At 47.3% G+C, this 23,293-nt stretch overlaps 1 protein-coding gene across 1 annotated transcript in view; it reads right to left on the bottom strand.

Annotated features, from left to right (window-relative positions):
* Positions 1-1,233: 1,233 nt before the first annotated feature.
* The window catches only part of dnajc24 (DnaJ (Hsp40) homolog, subfamily C, member 24), a 120,431-nt gene continuing 98,371 nt past the window's right edge, over positions 1,234-23,293 (bottom strand). The window contains exons 5-6 of the mRNA XM_038807878.1: positions 4,512-4,580; positions 1,234-2,157 (exon numbers count right to left, since the gene is read on the bottom strand). Coding sequence (XP_038663806.1) covers positions 2,024-2,157; positions 4,512-4,580 — 203 coding nt within the window. The 3' untranslated portion in view covers positions 1,234-2,023. The remainder of the gene's footprint in view (positions 2,158-4,511; positions 4,581-23,293) is intronic.

Genomic DNA, 23,293 nt, shown 5'->3' on the forward strand with positions numbered 1-23,293 from the left:
ACATCTGGTGCTCTCTACTCCCACTCTAAGTGCAGGTCCTGATTCACGTTTCATTTGTCCTCCACTCCCAGTCATGTCCCTCGCAGGTCTGATGCTCTCTGCTCCCGAAGGCAAGTCCTCAGTAACCATTGCGGCAGCTTTGCATTTTTTTAAAGTACTAAACGACACCCACATGATTTCCCTTTTGGGGAGCTGGTTAATTCCCTTGAGGACGTTGCATTCAACTTCAATCTCGCTAATGAAATGGAAATGAACGCAAATGAGAATGAATGATATGCCCGCTATATTTGGGAAAGATCTGGAATTCAGCATCAGGAGTGGGCAGGTTAGGTAGCAAACTGATTCACACCAGATTTTTGCCTTTCCTATTTAAGCGGCACGCCCAGATCTGCGAAGTGCGCAACACGTGGTTAAATTGTGCCCATTCTCTGGTGAAGATTCCATGGGAGTCCTACCATTATCTTTCTGACTAAACTTTTCTTTAAGTCTATCGCTGTTGCCTGCTTTCTGCCACAAGGCTCTGTGAGTAGGGAGATTTACAGTGCCAATCTGTGCAGACATGACGCTCAATCCCCCTCCCCAGGGGGCTATATTTACCACTCTCCCCCCCCCCCCCCCCCACCCCGAAGGACTCCCCTCAACTGCCAAACCTATTGTAAACCACTTCAGAAAGTATGAATATTTAGTGAGGAGGGATCCTGTGGCTGAGCAGTTGCTAATAATATTTAAATCGATGCAAATGAACTAAAATGAGGTGCACGGCCCTTGTCTTAATAACCTTTATTGTCACAAGTAGGCTTACATTAACACTGCAATGAAGTTAGTGTGAAAAGACCCTAGTCGCCACATTCTGCTCGTGAATCTCATGACATCGCCGGAGAGGTCACGTTTTCCAATTCCCGTGGGATTTTCCATCCAAGCCGCTGATCCCGTGGACGGATAGGGTGGGCTCAAAATCTCCCCCATGGAACATGAACTAAATATCAGCAACATTAGCCTTTTCTCAGATGTAGAGGAGTGGCAGTCAGATGATGCAGAATGTATTTGGTGTGTCCCAGGAAGTCAGAGTGAGAGCACCAGCAAGCCTGGTGGTGACACTGAGGCGGGAGAGTGGGAGCCCATTGAAGAGAATGGTGACACAGGTGCAATATCATGGCCATTTCAACTTAGTAACAAAATCCATTCGGTGCCAAGTTTATTCATTTATGAATTGTGCTGAAATGAGGTTGTGAATAACGTTCTAGCCTATCTGTTTATTAGTGGTCAAGAAACAGTCAGACTACAATAAATCAGCTTAAAAGTTCAAGTGAGAGATTTCAAACAGGGACAACACAATAAACTAGAGATTTGGTTCAATTTGGCACATGCCAAGTTAAAAATCAATTTTTAAATTCATGCAAAATGCTACTCATATCCAGTGAATACCCATAAAATCAACAATTATGAAAGCATAAAACATAAATTACAACAATTTTGATAAGATCATCCATCCTTTATTCACTGCAATAACTTCCATTTTCACAGAAGGGCGCAGGATAGATCTCACACATTAACCCTGGGCCAGTGAGAAACAATCTTCTTTGCCTTCAAGAGTCTCATGTGTTTAATCTTTGTCCCTCGCTGACCCTTTGCTCCAATTCCATTGTGGTGCATGCTTGCTGGCCGTACTGTATCATACAAATGAAAGTCGAGAAAAACTGTCCATAATCAATTCTTTGCATTGCTTGATAGGAGTGCTTTAGTTCCTGAGCATCTGACACAAAATGAATGCTGGTAGACAGGTTCACTAGAGAACCCCACTGCTGAAAAGCTAAGCTGCCATGTTACTGAGACTTGTATTCTGTCCATTGGTTTTAACTCGATTGATGCAGCCCTTTAAAATACTTTTCAGCTAGATAGCTGCAAGAGTCAGTACTTCATCACAGTTGGCATTTCTAGTTTTCATTTTGCAGCCTGGCCACTAGACTTCTGTGGCTGATACTACGTCTCAATAAAAAGTTAAAGAAAACTCAATTGAAACACTTTAACCTTGGTTTAAGATCTCTATGCTGAGAGAGCAAGTATTACAGCAGAGGAGAGACACATTTTCTTCTGCCTCTTCTTTGGAAAGAACATATTCACCTCCGCATCGACAATCATATGTGTAGCACTGGTCAGCTTGAAAAATAAAACATTGACCATTAGCATTTCTGTGTTTCACAAATCAACCAATAAACCTCTTGTAATGTTTTGACATTATTACATTTTATTTTAAATACATATATCCTTCAATGCTCGCGAATCGTGTTGATATAAATGAGTACATTTTTAATGATTTTACTTTAAATGATGGGGTGACATTAACTATGCAAAAGCTTCATTATGACATTAACTTTCAAGATTAAACCAAGTGTTTGCAGCCTTGATGTGCTGTTCAATCTACAGCTGAGTTCAGATGCCATAACCATGTTCACTTAGTTCCATCTCTGCAAAAGTGCAAATCTTTGCTCTGACCCCAGTCCCTCTGCCAATGTAATCTTCAGACTCAACAACCCTATAGTTCTTGTTGATGATGTCTAACGTTCATCAACTTCAACATCACAGAGCAAATAAACATCCATTTCAGAAAATGAAATAAAAACCTGGTCTAAAACTCTGCTGTTCTAAGTCCCACAGGCCTGTCACAATATTTAATATTTATAGCCTTGTACCACCTCACCTCAACAACCTCCTCTAGTCTTGTATCTTCTGCTTCCTCAAAGTTCCCAATACTTTGTTCACGTGACTCTGCCCTTTTGTGCACCTCTTCCTCTCCCATCATTAGTGACCAGCTTTAAGCCAACCAGACGCTACTCTCTGGAGTTCTTTCTCAAACCTTTCTAGTTTTCACATTTAAAAAACTTTCTCAAATTCTCTTTGACCAAACATTCAATTACCACTCCCTAATTTCTGCTTCCCTGGCTTTGCTTCCTGCTTTCCATTGCCCACTCTTGAAAGTGCCGTAGGGCATTAATTATAAAGAAAGAAATGTCTGCATCAAGTTGTTGTGGTACCAATAATGTTGAAGTTATCTGAACAATTTGGGGACATGCCATAAGGGAGGCAATGGCATACTGGTGGTGTCACTGGGCAAGTAATCCAGACGCCCAGGCTAATGTTCGGGGGACCATGGCAGATGGTGAAATTTGAATTCAATAAAAACCTGGAGTTAAAGGTCTAATAATGACCATAAAACCATTGTCGAACCCATCTGGTTTATTAATGTCTTAACCTTGTCTAGCCGACATGCAACTCCAGATCCACAGCAATGTGGTTGACTTGTAAATGTCCCCTGAAATGGCCACACAAGCCACTCAAAGACAACTAGGGATGGGCAACAAATGCTGGCTCAGCCAGCGAGCGATGCCCACATCAGATGCATGAATAATAAAAAAGGACCATTGCTAATGTTATAGTCTCTCTTCCACCAAACTATTAAACAATTTCAATGCTAAAATTGCCCCTTAGTGTCCAAAGATGTATAGATCAAGTGGGGTTACGGATATAGGACAGGGTTATGGAGATAGGGTGGGGGAATGGTCCTAGATAGGGTGCTCGTTCAGACAGTAATCCAGACTCCAAATGTTAACTCCCTTCTCTCTCCACAGATGCAGTCAGAGTTGCTGCAATTGTCCAGTATCTTAAGTTTTCTCTTTCAGAGGGTTGGTACTGACTCAATGGGCTGAATGGCCTCCTTCTGCACTGGGGATTCTATGCATTCATTATCTGTAAAGCACTGAGATTGTGAAAGGTGCTGTGTAAATATAAGTCAATTCCCATTTTTCCCATTTAAGGGCACTAATTGTATAAACGCAAGTTGTTGTTGCAGACAAGTAAATCAATACTGGCCAGACTCATTTCACATTGAACCCTTACAGTCAGCGGAGGGAACTTTCACAGAGGTAGATATAAAGTCAGTATGCAATCCACTTTGCCATCGAAAAACCCCACCTCTCCCCATTCCCTCCCCTCGGATTATGCTGAAGCAATCAAGTCCAGATGGTTGCTTAATATTACATCACACAAATGCCCACAGAGTAACTTGTACTTAGAGTCCTTTTTAATACCCCTTAAACTTCCCAAACCGCATCCCATTAAATAGCTGATTTTTATTGTTAGTGTAGCAGCCATTTTCTACATATCAAGAAGGCATAACAGCACAAAATGAGCAATCAGTTAATCTGTTCTTGTTGGTGTTGTTTGAATCCAAGAATATTAACCAGGATACCGAGAGTTCACTCCTCTAGCATTGAATCTTAAACACCCACCGGAACTATCAGCATGTCTCATTTGAAGGATGCCACCTCAGAAAACCTGGCAGTTTCTCAGCACTGCACTGATCTGCCAGACTAGATTATGCACTCAATCTGCAACTCACAAGCCTGACTCAGGAGTAAGTGTTACTGAGCCAAACTGGCAGCCACTGCCAGCTATGTCAATAGTTTCAGGACCTTTTTACCGTCAGGTATTATTCTAGATACACTAATCCTTACCTTCAATCCAATCCATGTCTTCCAAAGGGACTTGAGCATCAACTGGCCAATTCTGTGTCACGGCCACTTCTGAAACATAACAAAAGTGCAGTTCATTTTATCAAAGGCCAGGAATGGTTAATTTTGCAGAAATGGTGCCAAGTCAGGTAAGTTCCTAGGATATTTTTCCTTATTGCATAAAATATATTGCCCAAGATGAGTAAGTGGAGCTGAGTCAACCATTTAGCATGGAGTCAACCATTAGCATGGTGGTTAGCATAAATGCTTCACAGCTCCAGGGTCCCAGGTTCGATTCCCGGCTGGGTCACTGTCTGTGTGGAGTCTGCACGTCCTCCCCGTGTGTGTGTGGGTTTCCTCCGGGTGCTCCGGTTTCCTCCCACAGTCCAAAGATGTGCGGGTTAGGTGGATTGGCCATGCTAAATTGCCCGTAGTGTCCTAAAAAAAGGTAAGGTTAAGGGGGGGTTGTTGGGTTACGGGTGTAGGGTGGATACGTGGGTTTGAGTAGGGTGATCATTGCTTGGCACAACATCGGGGGCCGAAGGGCCTGTTCTGTGCTGTACTGTTCTATGTTCTACAAAAAGATCAGCCATGATCTTATTGAATGGCAGAGCAGATTCGAGAGGCCAGATGGCCTACTCCTGTTCCTAGATCAGAAACAGGGCACTCAGCTCAACTGGCCTATGCCAGGCTTTGTGATCCACAATCCCATCAACATGTCCTACTTCTTCTTTGTCCCTCATGTATTCATGTAGCTTTCACTTAAATGCATCTCTGTTGTTCACCTCAACTACTCCGTGTCATAGTGCATTCCACACTCCAACCACACTCTGGATAAACAGGTTTCGCCAAAATACCCTGCTGGATTTATTTATGGAAATCATTAATTGGATGTAGGCTTCGCTGCTAGACCAGCTTTGCTTCCCATCCCTAAATGTCCACGGGAAGGTGGTGATGAGCTGCCTTCTTGAACCACCGCAGTCCATATGGTGTAGGTACACCCACAGTGCTATGAGGGAGGGAGTTCTCGGATTTTGACTCTGCAGCAGTGAGGGAACAGCAATATGTTTTCAAGTCAGGGTGGTGAGTGACTTGGAAGGGACCTTCCAGGCTGTGGTGTTCCCATATATCTGCTGCCTTTGCCCTTCTAGTGTTCGTAAGTTTGGAAGGTACTGCCTAAGGACCCTTGGGGAGTTCTTACAGTGCATCATGTGATGATACACACTGCTGCTACTGTGCATCGGTGGTGGAGGGAGTCAATGCTTGTGGAAGGGGTGCCATTCCAAGTGGTTGCTTTGCCCTGGGGTGTCGAGCTTCTTGAGTGATGTTGGAGCTGCACTCATCCAGGCAAGTGAGGAGTATTCCATCACACTCCTGGCTTGTGACTTAGATGGTGGACATGCTTTGGGGTGTCAGGTGAGTTACTTGCTGTAGGATTCCTAGCCTCTGGCCTCCTCTTTTAGCAATAATGTTTACATGGACCAGTTCAGTTTCTCATCAATGGTAAACTCCAGGATGTTGATAGTGGGGGATTCAGTGATAGTAATGCCAAGAGACGATAGTTTGATTCTCTCTTACTGGGAGATGGTCATTGCCTGGCAACTGTGTGGCGCAAATGTTTCTTGCCACTTGTCAGCCCAAGCCTAGATATTGTCCAGGTCTTGCTGTATTTGCATGTGGACTATGTCAGTGTCTGAGCAGTCTAAGGGGTGGCATGGTAGCACAGTGGTTAGCACTGTTGCTTCACAGCTCCAGGTTTGATTCCCGGCTTGGGTCACTGTCTGTGCGGAGTCTGTACGTTCTTCCCGTGTCTCCGAGTTCTCCCGTTTCCTCCCACAATCGAAAATTTGCAAGTTAGGTGAATTGGCCATGCTAAATAGGCCTTAGTGTTCAAAAAGGTTAGGTGGGGTCACTGGGATAGGTTGGAAGTGTGGGCTTAGGGAGGGCGTTCTTTTCAAGGGCCGGTGCAGACTTAATGGGCCCAATGGCCTCCTTCTGCACTGTAAATTCTATGATTCTAGGAGCCCTGAATGGTGCTGAGAATATCCCCACATCTGACCTTATGATGGAAGGGAGGTCATTGATGAAGCAGCTGAATAAGGTTGGGCCTAGGATACTATCCTGAGCAACTCCTGCAGTGATGTTCCAGGACAGAGATGACTGACCTCCAACCACCACAACTATCTTCCTTTGTGCTAGGTATGACTCTGACCAGTGGAGAGTTTTTCCCAATTCCCATTGACTCAAGTTTTGCTAGCGCTCTCTGATGCCATTCTAGATCAAGGCAATCACTTCCACCTCACCTCTTGAGTTCAACTCTTTTGTCCATGTTTGAACCAAGGCTGTAATGAGGTCAGGAGCTGAGTGACCATATTATTATTATTAAGTGCCACTTGGTAGCACTTTTGATGATGCCTTCCATCACTTTACTGATGGTTGAGAGTAGACTGATACTAGGCTGAGAGCATCAGCACCATTGCCCAGGTGCTGACCGGCGTCGCACAGACCCAGAGGAAAATGGCGCAGTCTCAGACAGGGATGGCCCAATCCCAGAGTTCCATGGCTGCTAACGTACAGACCCTGGTCGATATCAGAGCGGGCCTCCAGGACTGGCAGCGCCAGGTGTCGGGGCTGCCTCGGGGATGGCTCTGCTCGCGCCCCTATCCCATGGAGAAGCCCTGGGGCCATCGGGCACCCCAAGGAAGGAGGAGGTGCTGGGGTCCGTGCCGGTGACTCCTGCAGGGGAGGTCCTGCAACACAGCGGCACCTCGGACCCCACCCCCCCGCCGTCCCTGATGCATCTGGTGGGCAGAACAAGGTGGCACCACACCAGCTGGGAAGTCCGAGGAGCAGCCTGACCCATCCAGACCTGGCCGCCCTGGAAACGAGCGCCAATAGGGACCCTAGTCACAGGGCAGGAGTCGCAGGAGTCCACCTCCACTCCTGCTGGACCCCGCAGTGATAGGGCCCGTAAGCTCAGAAAGTTAGACACCGAGTAAATTGGCACAGGTGCAGGGCATAGCTTAGTTATAGGGGCTAGGGCACATGTATATAACGTTTGGAATTAAACGCACTGTGCCACCGATGAATGCTGCCCCCTGCGCTCTGTCCGATGTGTGCGAGGCTGGAGCGGGAACTGAGTGCCACTGTGGGTGAGGGGTCATGGAACGTTGCAGCCCCAGTTGGTGTGACATGCACAACACCCCCCCCGGGCATCCATGCAACCGCGTCTCCAGCGATTCGACAGGGCCTGTGATGCAATATCCAGCCCGCATACAGGGACCACCCAGATGGGGGGTGTTACTGTGGCCATGAGTCAGACATTGTCTGATTATGTGGAATTCAGAGCTCATCGCAGAGCGGGCTCTCATCATCCCCCATGGCATGGACCTGACCCGCTTTCACTAACAACCGTGTAAGCCCAGCCCATCGTGCCGCAGGTGGATGTGTAATGGAGGAGTGGTGTGCATGCGGTTGATGCGGTGGTGGGGGAGGGGAGTCTCATTTATGTTATGCAAGGTGAAGGTGATGAGGTGGTGCAGTATTGTGGTTTTCCGTGACCCTGCTCAGCCAACCCCCCCCCCCTCCCCCCAACCTAGTTGGTGGAATGTGCGGCAAATAAACCGTCCCGTGCTCGAACAACCCCCCACCCTAGTTGGTGAAATGTGCAGCAATTAAACCGTCCCGCACTTGCTGGCCATAGTGGCTGGACGAGCAGCCTCCCATCCATGTCCAGCCCCCAAGTCCTGTAAATTGCCACCCCCTCCTCATCTGGAGAGGCATGCCCTACCTCGTGATCCTCCTTCTCCTCCAGCACATCGCCCCTCTGCTGGGCTATATTGTGGAGGACGCAGCAGACCATAACAATGCGGCCGACCCTCCATGAGTCGTACTGGAGGACCCCTCCAGAGGGGTCCAGGCACCTGAAGTGCATCTTCAGCAGCCCAAAGCACTTCTTAACCACACCCCTGGTCGCACAATGGGCATCATTCTCCGCATCGGTCTGTGGCCTCCGTATAGGCATCATCAGCCCAACCGCAACGGGTAATCCGTTGCCCAGCAACCGGGGGGGTTACAAGTCAAGTGCAGTGCACGGGTATCGGGCGCAGACGTGCAGGATCTTCATCTGGTGGCCACAGACCACCTGAATGTTCATGGAGTAGGACCCCTTCCTGTTCATGAACGTCAGCCTGTTATATGATGGTGGCTGTAGGGAGACGTGCACCCCATCAATTACCCCTGTACCCTGGATATCCTGGAGACTGCGGCGAAGCCCACTGCCCGGGCATCCTAGTGGGCGCATCCACAGGGAACTGAATATACCGGTCTGCAAGATCATACAGGGCATCAGTCACTGCACGGATGTGCCTGTGCCTGCGAGATGCCGGACAGTTCCCCACTCAGCGACTGGAACGATCTTGTTACTCCTCTTGGTCCTCCTCCTCTGCCTGTCAGGCGGGTAGCCCTCCAGCCTGAGCGGCTGCCACCTGCCCCTCTGCGGTCGGCTCCTCTGCTGCAGCCTCCTCTCTGTGACGCCCCTGCTCCTGCTCCCACAGGGCTGCATGCAGGGCAGCAGCCCCACCACGGCGGCCAACATCGCTGGACGATGCCCAAACATTATAATCTGCAGGGGGTGGAGGTAAACAAAGTTTCATCATGGCACATACCCCCCTCCACAACCACGCGCCATGGGCTACATGGTCATCCCGGTTGGCAACTCACGCTCCAGCCATGCATGCCCCCCACTCCTGCCCCCTCGGTGTCCTGACTCCTGTCGCCAGTCCCTCCTGCCAGGGCCACCATTTAACGGCACTGCCCTCATGGGGGGGCTGCCGTGGGTGCGTCACTGGATCTAACCGCCGGTGGGTGCCACCGGCTGGGCGGGGTATCCCATGAGGGGTGTGGCACCCATCCAAATGGCCGAGAGGCATGCGCTCAGCCAGCGCCCGGGGTGGGTGCCCATCAGCATGGCCACCTTAATGGCATCCGTGGCGTTGGCACAGGTGGTTCCCAGCCGCCGCGACTGGCTGACGATTTTTCATAGGTGGTTAGAACCATGTCGTCGTGACTTCAGAACACACTGTCTGGACTTCGGCCCATCCAGGGTGCAGCATCGTTGGGGGCCCGGAGAATCGCTCGTCCAGCCAACTGCCCCGATTCTCCGGGCCGTGGGACGCCCACCGCGATCGCATGATTTTTGGAGTTGCGGAGATTCAGTAACCAGCGTCGGAACGGCGTCGCGGGCCGTTTCGCCGTAAACGCCTATTATCCAACCGAGCATCGGCTCGGAGAATCCCGCCCATGATGCCTGTTCAATCTAGTTAAAAATAGACATGCACTTTGTGCCATTACATTCAGGACAGGCATGTTCAATATGGATCAACCGAATGAAGGATGGCTAGTGCTCCCTTCTGCCTCTCAATGTCCTTGAACTTCAAGCAGAAGAAGGAACTTTTCCTTTTACTAATTAACTTGGATTTTCGGTTTTGCTCAGTTGGCTGGAGAGCTGGTTTATGGTGCAGCCCGATGCCAACACCATGGGCGAGATTCTCCGCACTCCCGACGGTGTGGAGAATAGCGTGGCTCGTAAAATTGTACGGCCACGCTGTTCCGACGCCCTCCCGCTATTCTCCCACGCCCGACTCCCGATACGAATCGCTGCCGCCGTTTTTTTTACGGCCGGCAGCGATTCTCAGCTGATCGATGGGCCGAGTTCCCAGCCCTTTACGGCTGTTTTTACGAACGGCAAACACACCTGGTCTGGCCGTTCGTAAAAACGGCCGTAAACTCTCGATTTTTAAAAACATGGCACCGATTGGCACGGCAGTACCACGGCCGTGCCAAGGGTGCCATGGGCCCGCGATCGGTGGGCACCGATCGCGGGCAGCGGGCCCGATGCCCGCGCACTCTTTGTCCTTCTGCCGCCCCGCAGTATCCATTCGCGGGGCGGCTGAGGGGCATCCCGGCCCGCGCATGCGCGGGTTTCGCGCAAATGCGCGATGACGTCATCCGCGCATGCGCGGGTTGGAGTCTTCCAATCCGCGCATGCGCGGCTGACGTCATATGACGCATCAGCCGGCGCTAACTCTGGCAAGCGGGCTTAACAAAATTCGTTAAGCCCGCGATGCCGGAGTTTACGGCGTCGGGATGCTAGCCCCGACCGGGGACCAGAATCGGTTCCCGGTCGGGAAGGGGGGGGCTGCCGACAAACCAGCCCGGATTTGACGCCAGCCTTACGATTTCTCCCCATATGGGAGAATCGCGCCCCACATGTTTAATTCCCGTACCAGCTGAGGTTATCCATGATCTTCTCAACCTTGTCCCTCACTCGAGGTGTGGTGACCCTCAGGTTAAATTACCACCAGTCAGCTCTCTCTCAAAGGGGAGAGCAGCCTGTGGTCCTCTAGGACTGTGGCGCCATTTACATTTATCTTTTATTGCAAATGGAATTAAACAATAGTCCATCTATCCTACAAACACAACATAGAAATGAAATAGCCACATGTATTTTAAATAGGTTTCTCTAAAATCAGACATCCTATAATGTATTTCATACTTAAAGTTCTTTAAATAAATTAGCTTATCTTCAAAAATGACACATTAGGTATGCTAACATTTGTTAACAAGATTTGATTTTATGTTTTATCAGTGTTTAAATGTGCATATTAATCATAGTGAGTGCTAAGACAAGCGCTCATGTTCTTCTGAGTAAATATGGAACAGGGTCTAGATTGGAAACTGTTAATTAATACAAAGGTGCAAACTCGTGCATTCCTAATGTTGTAACCTCCCTAGAGTTTAATTCGAGAGGATCACTTCCTGCTGCAAGTGTTAATATTAGGCCAGCTTAAAGGTTAATAATTTCTGAATAGTAGAGAGAGAAATGGATACTTTTGAATACACTGTTCAGCGGAGGAATAGTCTGGCCAAGGCTATTGTTTTAACTGCATTATGCTTTGTAATTTTATTGGTTTTAAAAACAACAATGGTATCAAAATAGTTAGATCCTAAGAGAACAACAGGAGAATTTCCAGGACCAGCGTTAACTATATTGCAAACTGCAACATTGGGTACAACATTGGGCCTCAAAACTGACTCAATTTCCCCCTGAAAATTAATGAGTCACAAATTGGTTATCTTGCAGTAAGCCAACAGCCATGAGCTATATTCATTGGGCCTTGAGTCAAGGCAGCATTTGATGGAGTCTGGTATCAAGGAACTTGAGCAAAACTGGTCAGTAGGAATCATGGGAAAACTTTCCACTGGTTGAAATAATATCGGAGACAAAAATTTAGTTGCTGGAGATCAATCATTTCGGCATCAAGATGAGCTCAAGGTAGCTTGGTCCAACCATCTTCAGTTGATGCATCAATGACCTTTCCTCCATCATACGGTCAGAGATGGTGATGATTACGCAGTACTGTTCACAGCTGCTCAGATATTGAAACAGTCTATTCCACATGCAACAAGACCTGGACAACATTCCGATTTGACTGCTAAGTGACATTAGTGCCAAACAGGTGTTAGGCAATGACCATCTCCAACAAGAGATAATCTAACCACTTTCTCTTGACATTCAATGACATTACCACTTCTGAATCCCCCACCATCAACGTTCTGGTCACCATCGACCAGAAGCTGAACTGGACTAACTATATAAATACTGAGGCTACAAGATTCGGTCAGAAGTTGGGAATTCTGTGGCAAGCAACTCACATAGAACATAGAACAGTACAGCACAGAACAGGCCCTTCGGCCCTCGATGTTGTGCCGAGCAATGATCACCCTACTTAAACCCACGTAACCCGTATCCCAACAATCCCCCCATTAACCTTACACTACGGGCAATTTTAGCATGGCCAATCCACCTAACCCGCACATCTTTGGACTGTGGGAGGAAACCGGAGCACCCGGAGGAAACCCACGCACACACGGGGAGGACGTGCAGACTCCACACAGACAGTGACCCAGCCGGGAATCGAACCTGGGACCCTGGAGCTGTGAAGCATTGATGCTAACCACCATGCTACCGTGAGGCCCCCCAACTTCCCAAAGCCTTTTCACCATACAAAAGGTACAAATCAGGAGCGTGATCGAAAACTCTTCCCTTGCCTGGATAAGTGTAACTCAAGAAGCTTGACACCATTTAAGCAATTCATTGAAGGAAGTGGTTGCAGATACAGTAGACGCATTGGTTGTAATCTTCCAAAATTTCCTAGATTCTCGAAATGTCCAAGCAGATTGGAAAACTAAAATGTAATCCTACTGTTCAAGAAAGGAGAGACGGCAACAGGTAAGCAAACTAACGGCTGATTAGTCCAATATTTATAATTGGGAAAATGTTGGAATCCATTATTAAGGAAGGAGTAGCAGGACACATAATACTATCAGTCAGAGTAAACATGGTTTTGTAACGTGAATCCTCGAGTCGCATTCCACCTTTCCGGTCTGACTGACATCTGTTTTCTCAGCATCGTGAAAATGGCAATTACTTCTCCAATGATATATTTCACATGAAACCATTGCACTATCAACACTTTGTTACATTACCAGTGTAAAATGTTCTTCTGGTCACTTCTTCAAACAACTGGAAAAGACATCCTTCACACCTCATTTTGGTGAATCGAAAGCAAGTTTCTGCATTTATTGCAGAAACTACAAACAGTGCTTGAATGTTGAAAAGCAGTCTGGACTGTCGTACTGTTCAAATTGTGAAGAGTAATAAGTAGCAGCGATAACCTTATCTAAATGATGACATAGACTTTGATACCCCTCAAGTTCATTATACATGGGCCTAACAGTATTTGCATCAAGCCCCCAACCCTATTCCTTTGTCTGCAAAGCCTTCCCGGATTGTGGTTACATACTGTGGAATTATTTTAAAAAGAGGCATTATAATTGTATTTGGTAGCCATGCAAATGAAAATAAGAAAGTTTTCTATCTTGCATTTGATGACTACAGGACATCTCAAAGCACTTTATACAAGTACTCTATAAAGTGCAGCCATTGTTGTAATGTAGGAAATGGCGTATGATCACTTGATGGCTGACAACACCCAGATTGTATTTGACGAAATGTGTATTCACAGTGAATGTAAAAAAACTGACACAAAACAGAAGTTGCTGTCACTTTGCCGCACTTTCATGTTATACCTGCACTTTGTTGTCACAGCTTGGGTCACTAGGGTCACCTGTTGTGAAAAAAAGAAATCCCAACACTACTTCCAATCTCAGGCAATGCTTCACATTTATCCTAACTGTTACACCATTTCCAATTTTGCTTTCACCGGTGAAGATAGTCAGTTAGCACCAGCTGACCTACTGAACTGGCCTCAAATGGAGATTCAAAAGTTGGGTTAGTTCTTGCCTGTACACTGTGTAGAATTTAGGAGCAGTGAATTAGCTGTTCCAAACATTGAAGGCGAAAATAAAACTTTTCATCAAATAAAAAACAGAAAATGTTGGCAATTAAAACATTGGAGGCGATTCTCGACATGTCAGGAAAATTGTGGGAGAGTCCCGAAATGGAATTTGTGCCAGGCGCCAAATAGTTTGCAGGCCCTCCCAGCAGGCCCTCACACCCAAATTAGCATATTAAAACCTAGGGCGGGATTCTCCGAGCCAAAATTGCGCTCGACACGGGGGCGGAGAATGGGGCTCCAGACCCGCGATTGGTTCCGACGCCTTCCCACGATTCTCCAGGAACCGGAGAATCGCCGCCAGTCGCACGGTGCCGGTCGGGGGCCACTGAAAGAATCCCCCACGGCGATTCTCCGCCGACAACTGGCCGAGTTCCCGCCGACGTGGTTCACGTGGTTCCACCCGGCGGGAGCTCGGAGTGGTGGCTGCGGACCCAGTCCATGGCCGCCCTGGTGGAGGGCAGAGGGTCCGTCACCGGGGGGGTTTGCGCCTCCAGGACGGCCACGCTCGCGATCGGGGGTCACCGATCGGCGGGCACATGTGATCTGGGGGGAGGGGGGTTCTATATTGTCAAGGCCTGCCCACTGTGTGGGTCCGCCATGTTGCGCGGGGCCGCCGCCTGAATGCGCGGAACCGCGGCTGGAAGTGCAGGGCCCCGTATCGGCAGCCGGAGCTGCGAGGACTACACCAGGCCCTGCGAGCCACCTTCAAAATGGACAATCACTCTGGACTTTCTCCACGAATGTCCAGAGTGATTTGTGCCCATTTTCTTCCAACTCCTGCAATTCTGCCACCCACTGGCGCAACGTGAAGCTGGTGCTCATCGCTATTGGTCTCCACATTCAGAGACCAGATGTGATGATCATACTGGAGCCTCGGAGTCCATTGTAGCCCCTGAATGGTTGGGAGCCTGGCACTGCCCCCGCCAATGCCAACTTGGCACTGCCAGGACACAAGCGGCAGGGCTTGAAGGGGCAGGACGTGAAGGGGGCAGGACATGAAGGGGGCAGGGCTTTCGGCAATCCCATAGTGGGGTGTTGCTCACCTGAGGGGGGGGGATTCTGACTCGTTATTCTGAGATAGGGGTGCCCTTTAATAAAGGTGCCCCAATCTCTGAGGATCGGGCCTTGCGTTCCACACATCTTGTTCACGTATTTGCTTTGTTTGGCCCCTTGTTCCGCACTGCAACCCATCATTGTTTATCGATGTACCATTTGTCAATGTACCCTGTCGATTATTATTTTTTGTCTACTATGTACGTACTGTGTAATTCCCTTGGCCGCAGAAAAATACTTTTCACTGTACTTCGGTACATGTGACAATAAATCAAACCAAATCAATCAAATCAAATCAATCTCATTATCAGCGCAACCGGAGCTTCAGAAAAATGATGAGGTGCGGGAAGATCATGATTGGAATGACAATCATGGTTATGCACTTTGGAAGGAGGAATCCAAGCATAGGCTATTTTCTAAATGGGGAAATACTTCTGAAAGCAGAAGCACAAAGGGACTTGGGAGTCCTTGTTCACGATTCTCTTAAGGTTAATGTGCAGGTTCAGTCGGCAGTTAAGAAGGCAAATACAATGTTAGCATTCATGTCAAGAGGGCTAGAATACAAGACCGGGGACAAGATCGGGGATGTACTTCTGAGGCTGTATAAGGCTCTGGTCAGACCCCATTTGGAGTATTGTGAGCAGTTTTCGGCCCCGTATCTGAGGAAGGATGTGCTGGCCTTGAAAAGGGTCCAGAGGAGGTTCACAAGAATGATCCCTGGAATGAAGAACTTGTCGAATGAGGAACTTGTGAGGACTTTGGGTCTGTACTCGTTGGAGTTTAGAAGGATGAGAAGGGATCATATTGAAACTTACAAGATACTGCGAGGCCTGGATAGAATGAACGTGGAGAGGATGTTTCCACTTGTAGGAAAAACTAGAACCAGAGGACACCATCTCAGACTAAAGGGATGATCTTTTAAAACAGAGATGAGGAGGGATTCCTTCAGCCAGAGGGTGGTGAATCTGTGGAACTCTTTGCGCAGAAGGTTGTGGAGGCTAATTCATTGTCAGAGATATATCGGTCTTGATTAATAAGGGGGTCAGGGGTTATGGGGAGAAGGCAGGAGAATGGGGATGAGAAAATATCAGCCATGATTGAATGGCGGAACAGACTCGATTTGCCAAGTGGCCTAATTCTGCTCCTATGTCTTATGGACACCAGAACAGCCGGTATGATTCGCACCGATCTTTGCGCCCAAAATGACACTTAGTTATCTTTTGGGAGAATTCTGTCCACTATTTTCGATAATAGCTATAACAAAATCATGCTCATCAACCTCTACCCATTTCCAGCTATTTTCTATTGCATTATTCAGTGTTGGCTAAAATTTAGGTTCATTAAAGAATATTGCTATATTGCTGACATGTGATACAATTCTCAAATCACTTAACAACGGCATCCCATCCACACTCTTGAAAGGAATCCACAGTTTTGAGCGTCACAAGCCAAGTCTTCTATTCATTAGCAACACACATATGCCATTTCAAGTTTAATTTTTTCCTACATATTAAAAGTTGATTGTATGAAGGAACATTCCAATACCACAAGTCACTACAACCCTTCTCCTATCCTGGATCTGTTCTGCAGGTTTTAAAGGCCCCCATCCTGCTGGAATCGCACAGGTTTTCCCCGATAGGCTGGGCAGCACATTGCCTCAGAGGTTTGTTGAGGCCTCAGTCGGGGACCTCGCAACATCCTTCCTCCCACACGTCCACAAGTTAACCCCCCCCCAATCCACCACAACCCCCCCCCCCCCCCCCCCACACCCCCAGGCACTGGAGATCTTGGGCGGGCTTCTTCAGTAATGGGGTTATGTCCCCACTCGTGGAGTAAGTCCAGGGTGATTCTGCGATTTCCAAGGGGCTAGCAGAGCCCAGGAGTAGTCCTCACAGCTCCGGCTGCCCATACGGGGCCCTGCACTTCCAGTCGGGGCCCGCGCATGAGCACGGCAGTGGCCTCGGTCGGCCGCGCAGCGCGATATGGCGACCCACACCGCGAACCGGCACCGACAACACAGGCCCCTCCCCAGATCACGTGCGCCTGCTGATTGGTGGCCCCCGATCAGAATCCTGGCCGTCCTGGAGGCCCTCGCTGGTGAAGGATCCCCCCGTCCCCCACCAGGGCAGCCGCGGACTGTGCAGCCACCATGCCGAGTGCCCGCAAGGTGGAGCCATGAGAGAACCACGCCGGCGGGAACTCGGCCAGTTGACTTTGGAGAATTGCCGCGGGGGCCTTTTTCAATAGCCCCCGACCGGCGCTGCGTCGACCGCACGTGCCCGATTTGCGGTGATTCTCCGGTGATGGGCTGAATGGCCGTCTTCTGCACTGTAGGGATTCTATGATTCTATTCTATTAATGTGGGTAATCCTATACGACAACAAAAACCATAAAATCTTGGTATCCAAGGAAGCTGGCAACTGCTTCCTCATTCCGGCTTTGAAGGTCTGCGTAGCGCATTCCGCCAATCCGTTTGGTGGTACAGTGCCGACTCTATGTGCCTGATCCTATTGAAAGACATAAACCACTGGAATTCCATCCTTTTAAACACAGTACCATTGTCCGAAACGAGGACCTCAGGTATACCACAGGCACAAAAGCATTGGAACAACAGAGCGACGGGTGCGAAAGATGTAGTGGGCTTGATCTGGTACACATCCATCCATTTCAAGTGGGTGTCAACCAACAAAAGGAATATGGTCCCCATGAATGGCCCCTCAAAGTCGATCTGTACCCTCAACCCAAGGCCTACTAGGCCGTTCCCAGGGTTGCAGAAGGGCGGCAGCGGGCAAGTTTTGCTGTTCTTGACACTGGTAGCAAAGCTCAAGCATGCTAGTAATGTCGGCATCGATGCCGGGCCACCGCACGTAGCTCCATGCCAACAACTTCATTTTAGATATGCCTGGGTGGGCATTACGTAACTCCTCCAATAACAGCCATTTCCCAGGACCCAGAACGACACCACACGAATCCAACAGGAGCACTCCGTCCTCGCAGCTCAACTCATGTCTCCTGGTCATTCACAGCTTTAACGTTTCTGAAACAGGATCAAGGAAACTACCGTTCCGAATCATATGCTTGCCTCTGTTGCTGGCAGGTTGGGTACAGGCAATTAAAATGAACATGTTGCCACAATTCTTGTTTATTTTTCAGTGTCTGCCGATCTTCCTGCCAAAGGCATTTTTCAAGGAGGTCGAAAAGATCATTACCTTGTTTATATGACCAGGGGGAAGGTGGCTAGGATTAGGAAGGTGCTGTTGCAGAGAGGACAGCAGTCAGGGTCTTCCGAATTTACTATTTTATTACTTAACCCCCAGTAGGTTAGAATGGAGAAATGTCTGTGTACGGGGTCGGGGCTGAGGGCGTTGGCAACAGCACCACTCCCGATGGCCCCGGAAAAATACTACCAATTTATGGAGCGATTCTGGGAGCAGAGAAGGCACCGCTGGAGGAGAGTAACACAAAGTGGGAGGAAGAGCTGGGAGAGGGCATGGAGGAGGGGTTATGGTATGAGATGCTCCGGAGGGTAAATGCCTCAACTTTGTGCACGAGGTTGGGGCTGATACAGCTGAAGGTGGTGTATAGGGCACACCTCACAAAGGCGAGGATGAGCCGATTCTTTGAGGGGGGTGTTTGTGAACTTTGCGGTTGGGGGCGCAAACCACATTCATATGTTTTGGCCCTGTCCAAAGCTGGAGGGTATTGGAGGGAGGTGTTCAGGGTAATTTCGAAGGTGGTACATGTGAGGCTTGAGCCAGCTCCTCTGGAGGCCATACTCGGGATATCGGATCGGCCGGGGTTGGAATCGGGTGCGGCGGCAGATGTTTTAGCCTTCACCTCGCTGAATGCCCGAAGGGGGCGGGGGGTGGGGGTTGGACTGTGTATGCTGTTGGTGACTATGTATGGATGGATGGTGGATTCCTGAATCATTTTCTTTGATGTTTTTATTTAAAATGTTGAAGGTTATTTTGGGGTTGGTGGGAGGGAGGAATTCTTGGCCAGGGGATTGACATTGTGTTTGTAACTATTGATTTGTTTGTTGCTGGGTGTAAATTTGGATGAAAATATGAAAGGGGAGAATACAAATATTTATAAAAACAAAAGAATCATGTGCTTGATTTTTGACAGGATAGGGTCTTTTTGTGTCCATGACTGGATTTGTCTTGCCGACACCGGTAACGTATCCAGGAAGTTTGAAGTCATTGTGGCTTCCTCAGACACCAGTAAGGACGTGGAGACGTAACAGGAGACGTTTCAACGCATCGTCGTGACATATCTGGACCCCAGGCCGATGATCCAAGGTATATTCATAGGCTGACAGCAGCAACGCCCAGCCTTGTATTCGGGCAGAGGCAATAGGGGGAACTGTTTTACCCCTTGAATAATCCCAACAAGGGTTTGTGATCCATCACCAACGTTGAAATGCCATCCATAAACATATTAGTGGAATGTCTTAATGCTGAACACGACCACCAACACCTCCTTTTCAATTCGAGAGTACCCTTGCTTTTGCTGCCTTGGAGAGGGTTCCGGGTACATAAGCGATGGGCCTGTCTGTTTCCATTGAGCAATCAATGAGAAAGAACGGCTCCAATCCCACATGCAGATGAGGACAAGTTATTTTCGAGGATCAAAATGGATCAGTAAACTAGTGGACTGAAGATGCTGCATCACTTGATTGAAGTCCTCCTGGAATGTTTTCCAAAATAATTTCTGGTGCTTCTTCAGCAACGCATGCAATAGTGCTAACAGGGTGGCCAGATTCGGAAGGAATCTAACGTCCTCAAGAAGGACTTCAACTCCAGTGTTTTTTGGGGCGGGTGCTTTTATCTTCTCCCCACTGGGTGCAACACTGTTTTGTCGACCCTGTAGCCCAAATAGGTCACCTCAGTGGCTTGGAATGCACCCATTTCCTTTTTCAAGTGTACACCAGCGTTCAAGAATCTTTTTAGCACTTTTTCCAAGTTGGCTAAGTGTTCCTCTTCCATGGAACTGGTAATCAGGACATCATCTAAATAAATGGCAAATTTGGGCAGTTACTGCAACAAATTTTCCATGGTGCATTGAAAAATTGCGTATGCTGACGATATCAAGTATACGCAGAGGACGGGTACAATGGGTGCAGCCCATTCTGCGAACTGTACCAGTCTAATGATGGCTAAGTCTTTAATGCACTGAAGCTCTGTTCCATTTTTTCTAACACGGAATAAGGGGCTGGTCTGACCTTATAAAATCTTGGTGTGGCCTCAGGGTCTGCATATGTTTTGGCTTGCAACCCCTTTTCTTCCCCAGTTCTTCCCAGTAGACCTTCAGATAACTTCGAACACATTCCCCTCGTCGCAATGTAATAACAGGAACTCCAGGTAATCATCAGTGGATAACAGCAACAGACAGTTTATTTAGAGGCAAAAACTATTTACAGAAAGTATAAAGGAACATTACAATACCAGCAAGTGACTCCAAGTCTTCTTCTAGACTGGATATGTACTGCAGGTTTTGAAGGACCTCAGCCTTCTGGAATCATGCGTGCTTTGCCCTGATAGGCTGGGCATCACGTGGCCTCCAAAGTTTGCCGAGGCCTCGGTTGTGTAGATCACGTGACCCCTGATGTTTGCTGCAATATTGTGGTTAGCAGAAGACAACAAATTATGAAAATGTTACTGCTCATAATTAATTTAGGGGACTGTACCTTTGTGTTTGAAGTCTCGGGAGTATCTCACTAACTGCAGAACTGTAAAGCATTTGGGACTTGAACCCGCTGATTCAGAGACGACAGTGCTATCAGCTGATCACAGATGCCCCTTGATAAGAAGGACAGACGCAGTGGGCAATATACTGACATATGTACATCATGCCTCGTAATTCACTGTCAACAATACAACATATTTTCAAAGTCAAATATCTTTATTTCACCCTAATTACAAAATATTTGCCTTGGAAACAGTGCAATTTTAGTTTGGTTAGTAGAAGCACAAGCCTTAGCAGAACTACATAGATAGAAAGATAGTGAAGGATCTGAATGAACAGAGAGACCTAGGGATTCAAATACATTAATCCTTGAAATTGCAAGGTCCAGGCAGTTAATAGTTTTTTTGAAAATCAAAATCCAGTAAATGTTTGAGTTTTCTGGAAAACAGCATAAAGTACAGGAGTACATTTGTAGAAGATATTGCTTGGGCTACAGTAAGAATATTGTGCACATAGGTTTGGGTGGCAGACTATCGAACGGATGTGAAAGCCATAAAGAGTGCACAGCATAGATCCACCAGGGTGATGCTAGAGATTGTAAGCCATTGTTATGACAAGAGATTTGTGATACTGTGCCAAGCCCTACTGGAACAGAAAAGGCAAGGAGAAGATTTAATTGAGGTTCTTTTTAAATGAAAAGCTTTTGCAAAATTCTGAAGGGTTGTAGCAGAGAAATTAACCTTTCTTGCTTGCTCCACAGATGTTACCTAACCCGCTGAACATTTCCAGCAATTTCTGCTTTGGTTTCAAATTTAAAGCTTCTCTGCTTTCCATTGTTTGGGGATCGGGGAGGAGGCATTTAGCCCTATTCGGTGTTGATTCCTTCAGGCTTGTCCATTTTTGACCTTTGACTATGCACTTTGGACAGTACATTCCTACAACAGTAGACAATTCGTACTTGCACAACCAGAAAATTGACTTGTGTGTATTATCAGTTGCTTGATTTGGATTCCTTTAACCACAATAATGATATTAAATGCATCTGGCCACCCGCCATCACCACCCCTAGATAGATAGGATAGAATCTAACAGCTCAATAACTCTTACTTACACCTCTGTGAAATGCCGTGTGAGGTTTGCTCCCTCCCACATTTAGCATGCCATATAGAAATTGCAGTTGTAACAAATAATTTGCCTTTTTAGCATTTAAATGTACTTTCCTTGACAGCTGAGATTTTGCTAAGAAATATTTACAAAACAAAAATGTTGGTACTTCTACATAACCAAGTTGCCTTTACATTTAATCCTAATGAATGCAGACTGTGTTTTGTAGATCATTATGCAACAAAATTGACAGTTCAACTGTACACAATTGGTGCTGGCATCAAGTGATACAGTTTCTGTGCATATATTATTTATAGACCTAAATAAGTGGTGATGAACAGCATTTTTTTCTTGAGATTTAGATTTTGAATCTTGTACTTGCAAATTATCAGCAAAGTTAACCCTTTACTGAATATGTTATCATAGAATTTACAGTGCAGAAGGAGGCCATTCGGTCCTTCGAATCTGCACCAGCTCTTGGAAAGAGCACCCTACTTAAGCCCATGCCTCCACCCTATCCCCATAACCCAGTAACCCCACCTAACCTTTTGGACACGAAGGGAGAATTTATCATGGCCAATCCACCTAACTTGCACATATTTGGACTGTGGGAGGAAACTGGAGCACCCGTAGGAAACCCACGCTGATACGGATAGAAAGTGTAAACTTCACAGTCACCAGAGGCTAGTATTGAACCCGAGACCCTGGAGCTGTGAGGCAGCAGTGCTAACCACTGTACCACTGTGCACATTATCTGGATGCTAATTAATTAGTTTTATGAGGTGGCACGGTGGCACTGCTGCCTCATTGTGCCAGGGACCCACGCTAAATTCGAGCCTTGGGTGACTGTGTGGAGTTTGTACGCTTTCCCTGTTTTTGCGTGGGTTTCCTCCCATAGTCCAATGATGTGTAGTTAGGTGGATTGGCCATGATTTTTTAAAAAACTATCTAAGGATGTGCAGGATAGGTGGAGTTACAGGGATAGGGTGTGAGAGTGGGTGCTCTTTCAAAGAGTCAGTGCAGGCTCGATGAGCCAGATGGCCTCTCTCTGCACTGTAGGGATTCTATGATTCTATGCCATACAAGGTCATACATATAAGGGAAAATTGGAAATGCGAAATAAGGCCAGAAAATGATGGTAATACACAGGTTTGTCAGTATCTGAGGATAAGGCTTTAGGGACCGTTCAGACTTGAAAAAGCATAACTTGTCTGTTCCTTTATGCTGACTGTCGTGCAGCATTTTTCCAGAATGTTCCCTTTTTGTTCAGGTTTGTCTGCCCTCCATTCAACATTTTAAACAGATGCTGTACCTCAGAGACATGTTGGAAGTAAGCAACTGCACAGAATTATTTCCACTATATTAACAATTTCTAAACTTACACAAATCAGACATTACTAAATTACAACAAAACACAATTTCAAACACAGAATAAAAAGTTAATATCGCTTTAATACATGGCTCCTGTGTTAATCTTTCACAGATCACACCTTGAATATGACTAATCGGCCAAGAAAT

This window comes from Scyliorhinus canicula, chromosome 9 (assembly GCF_902713615.1).
Source record: "Scyliorhinus canicula chromosome 9, sScyCan1.1, whole genome shotgun sequence".
NCBI lineage: Eukaryota > Metazoa > Chordata > Chondrichthyes > Carcharhiniformes > Scyliorhinidae > Scyliorhinus > Scyliorhinus canicula.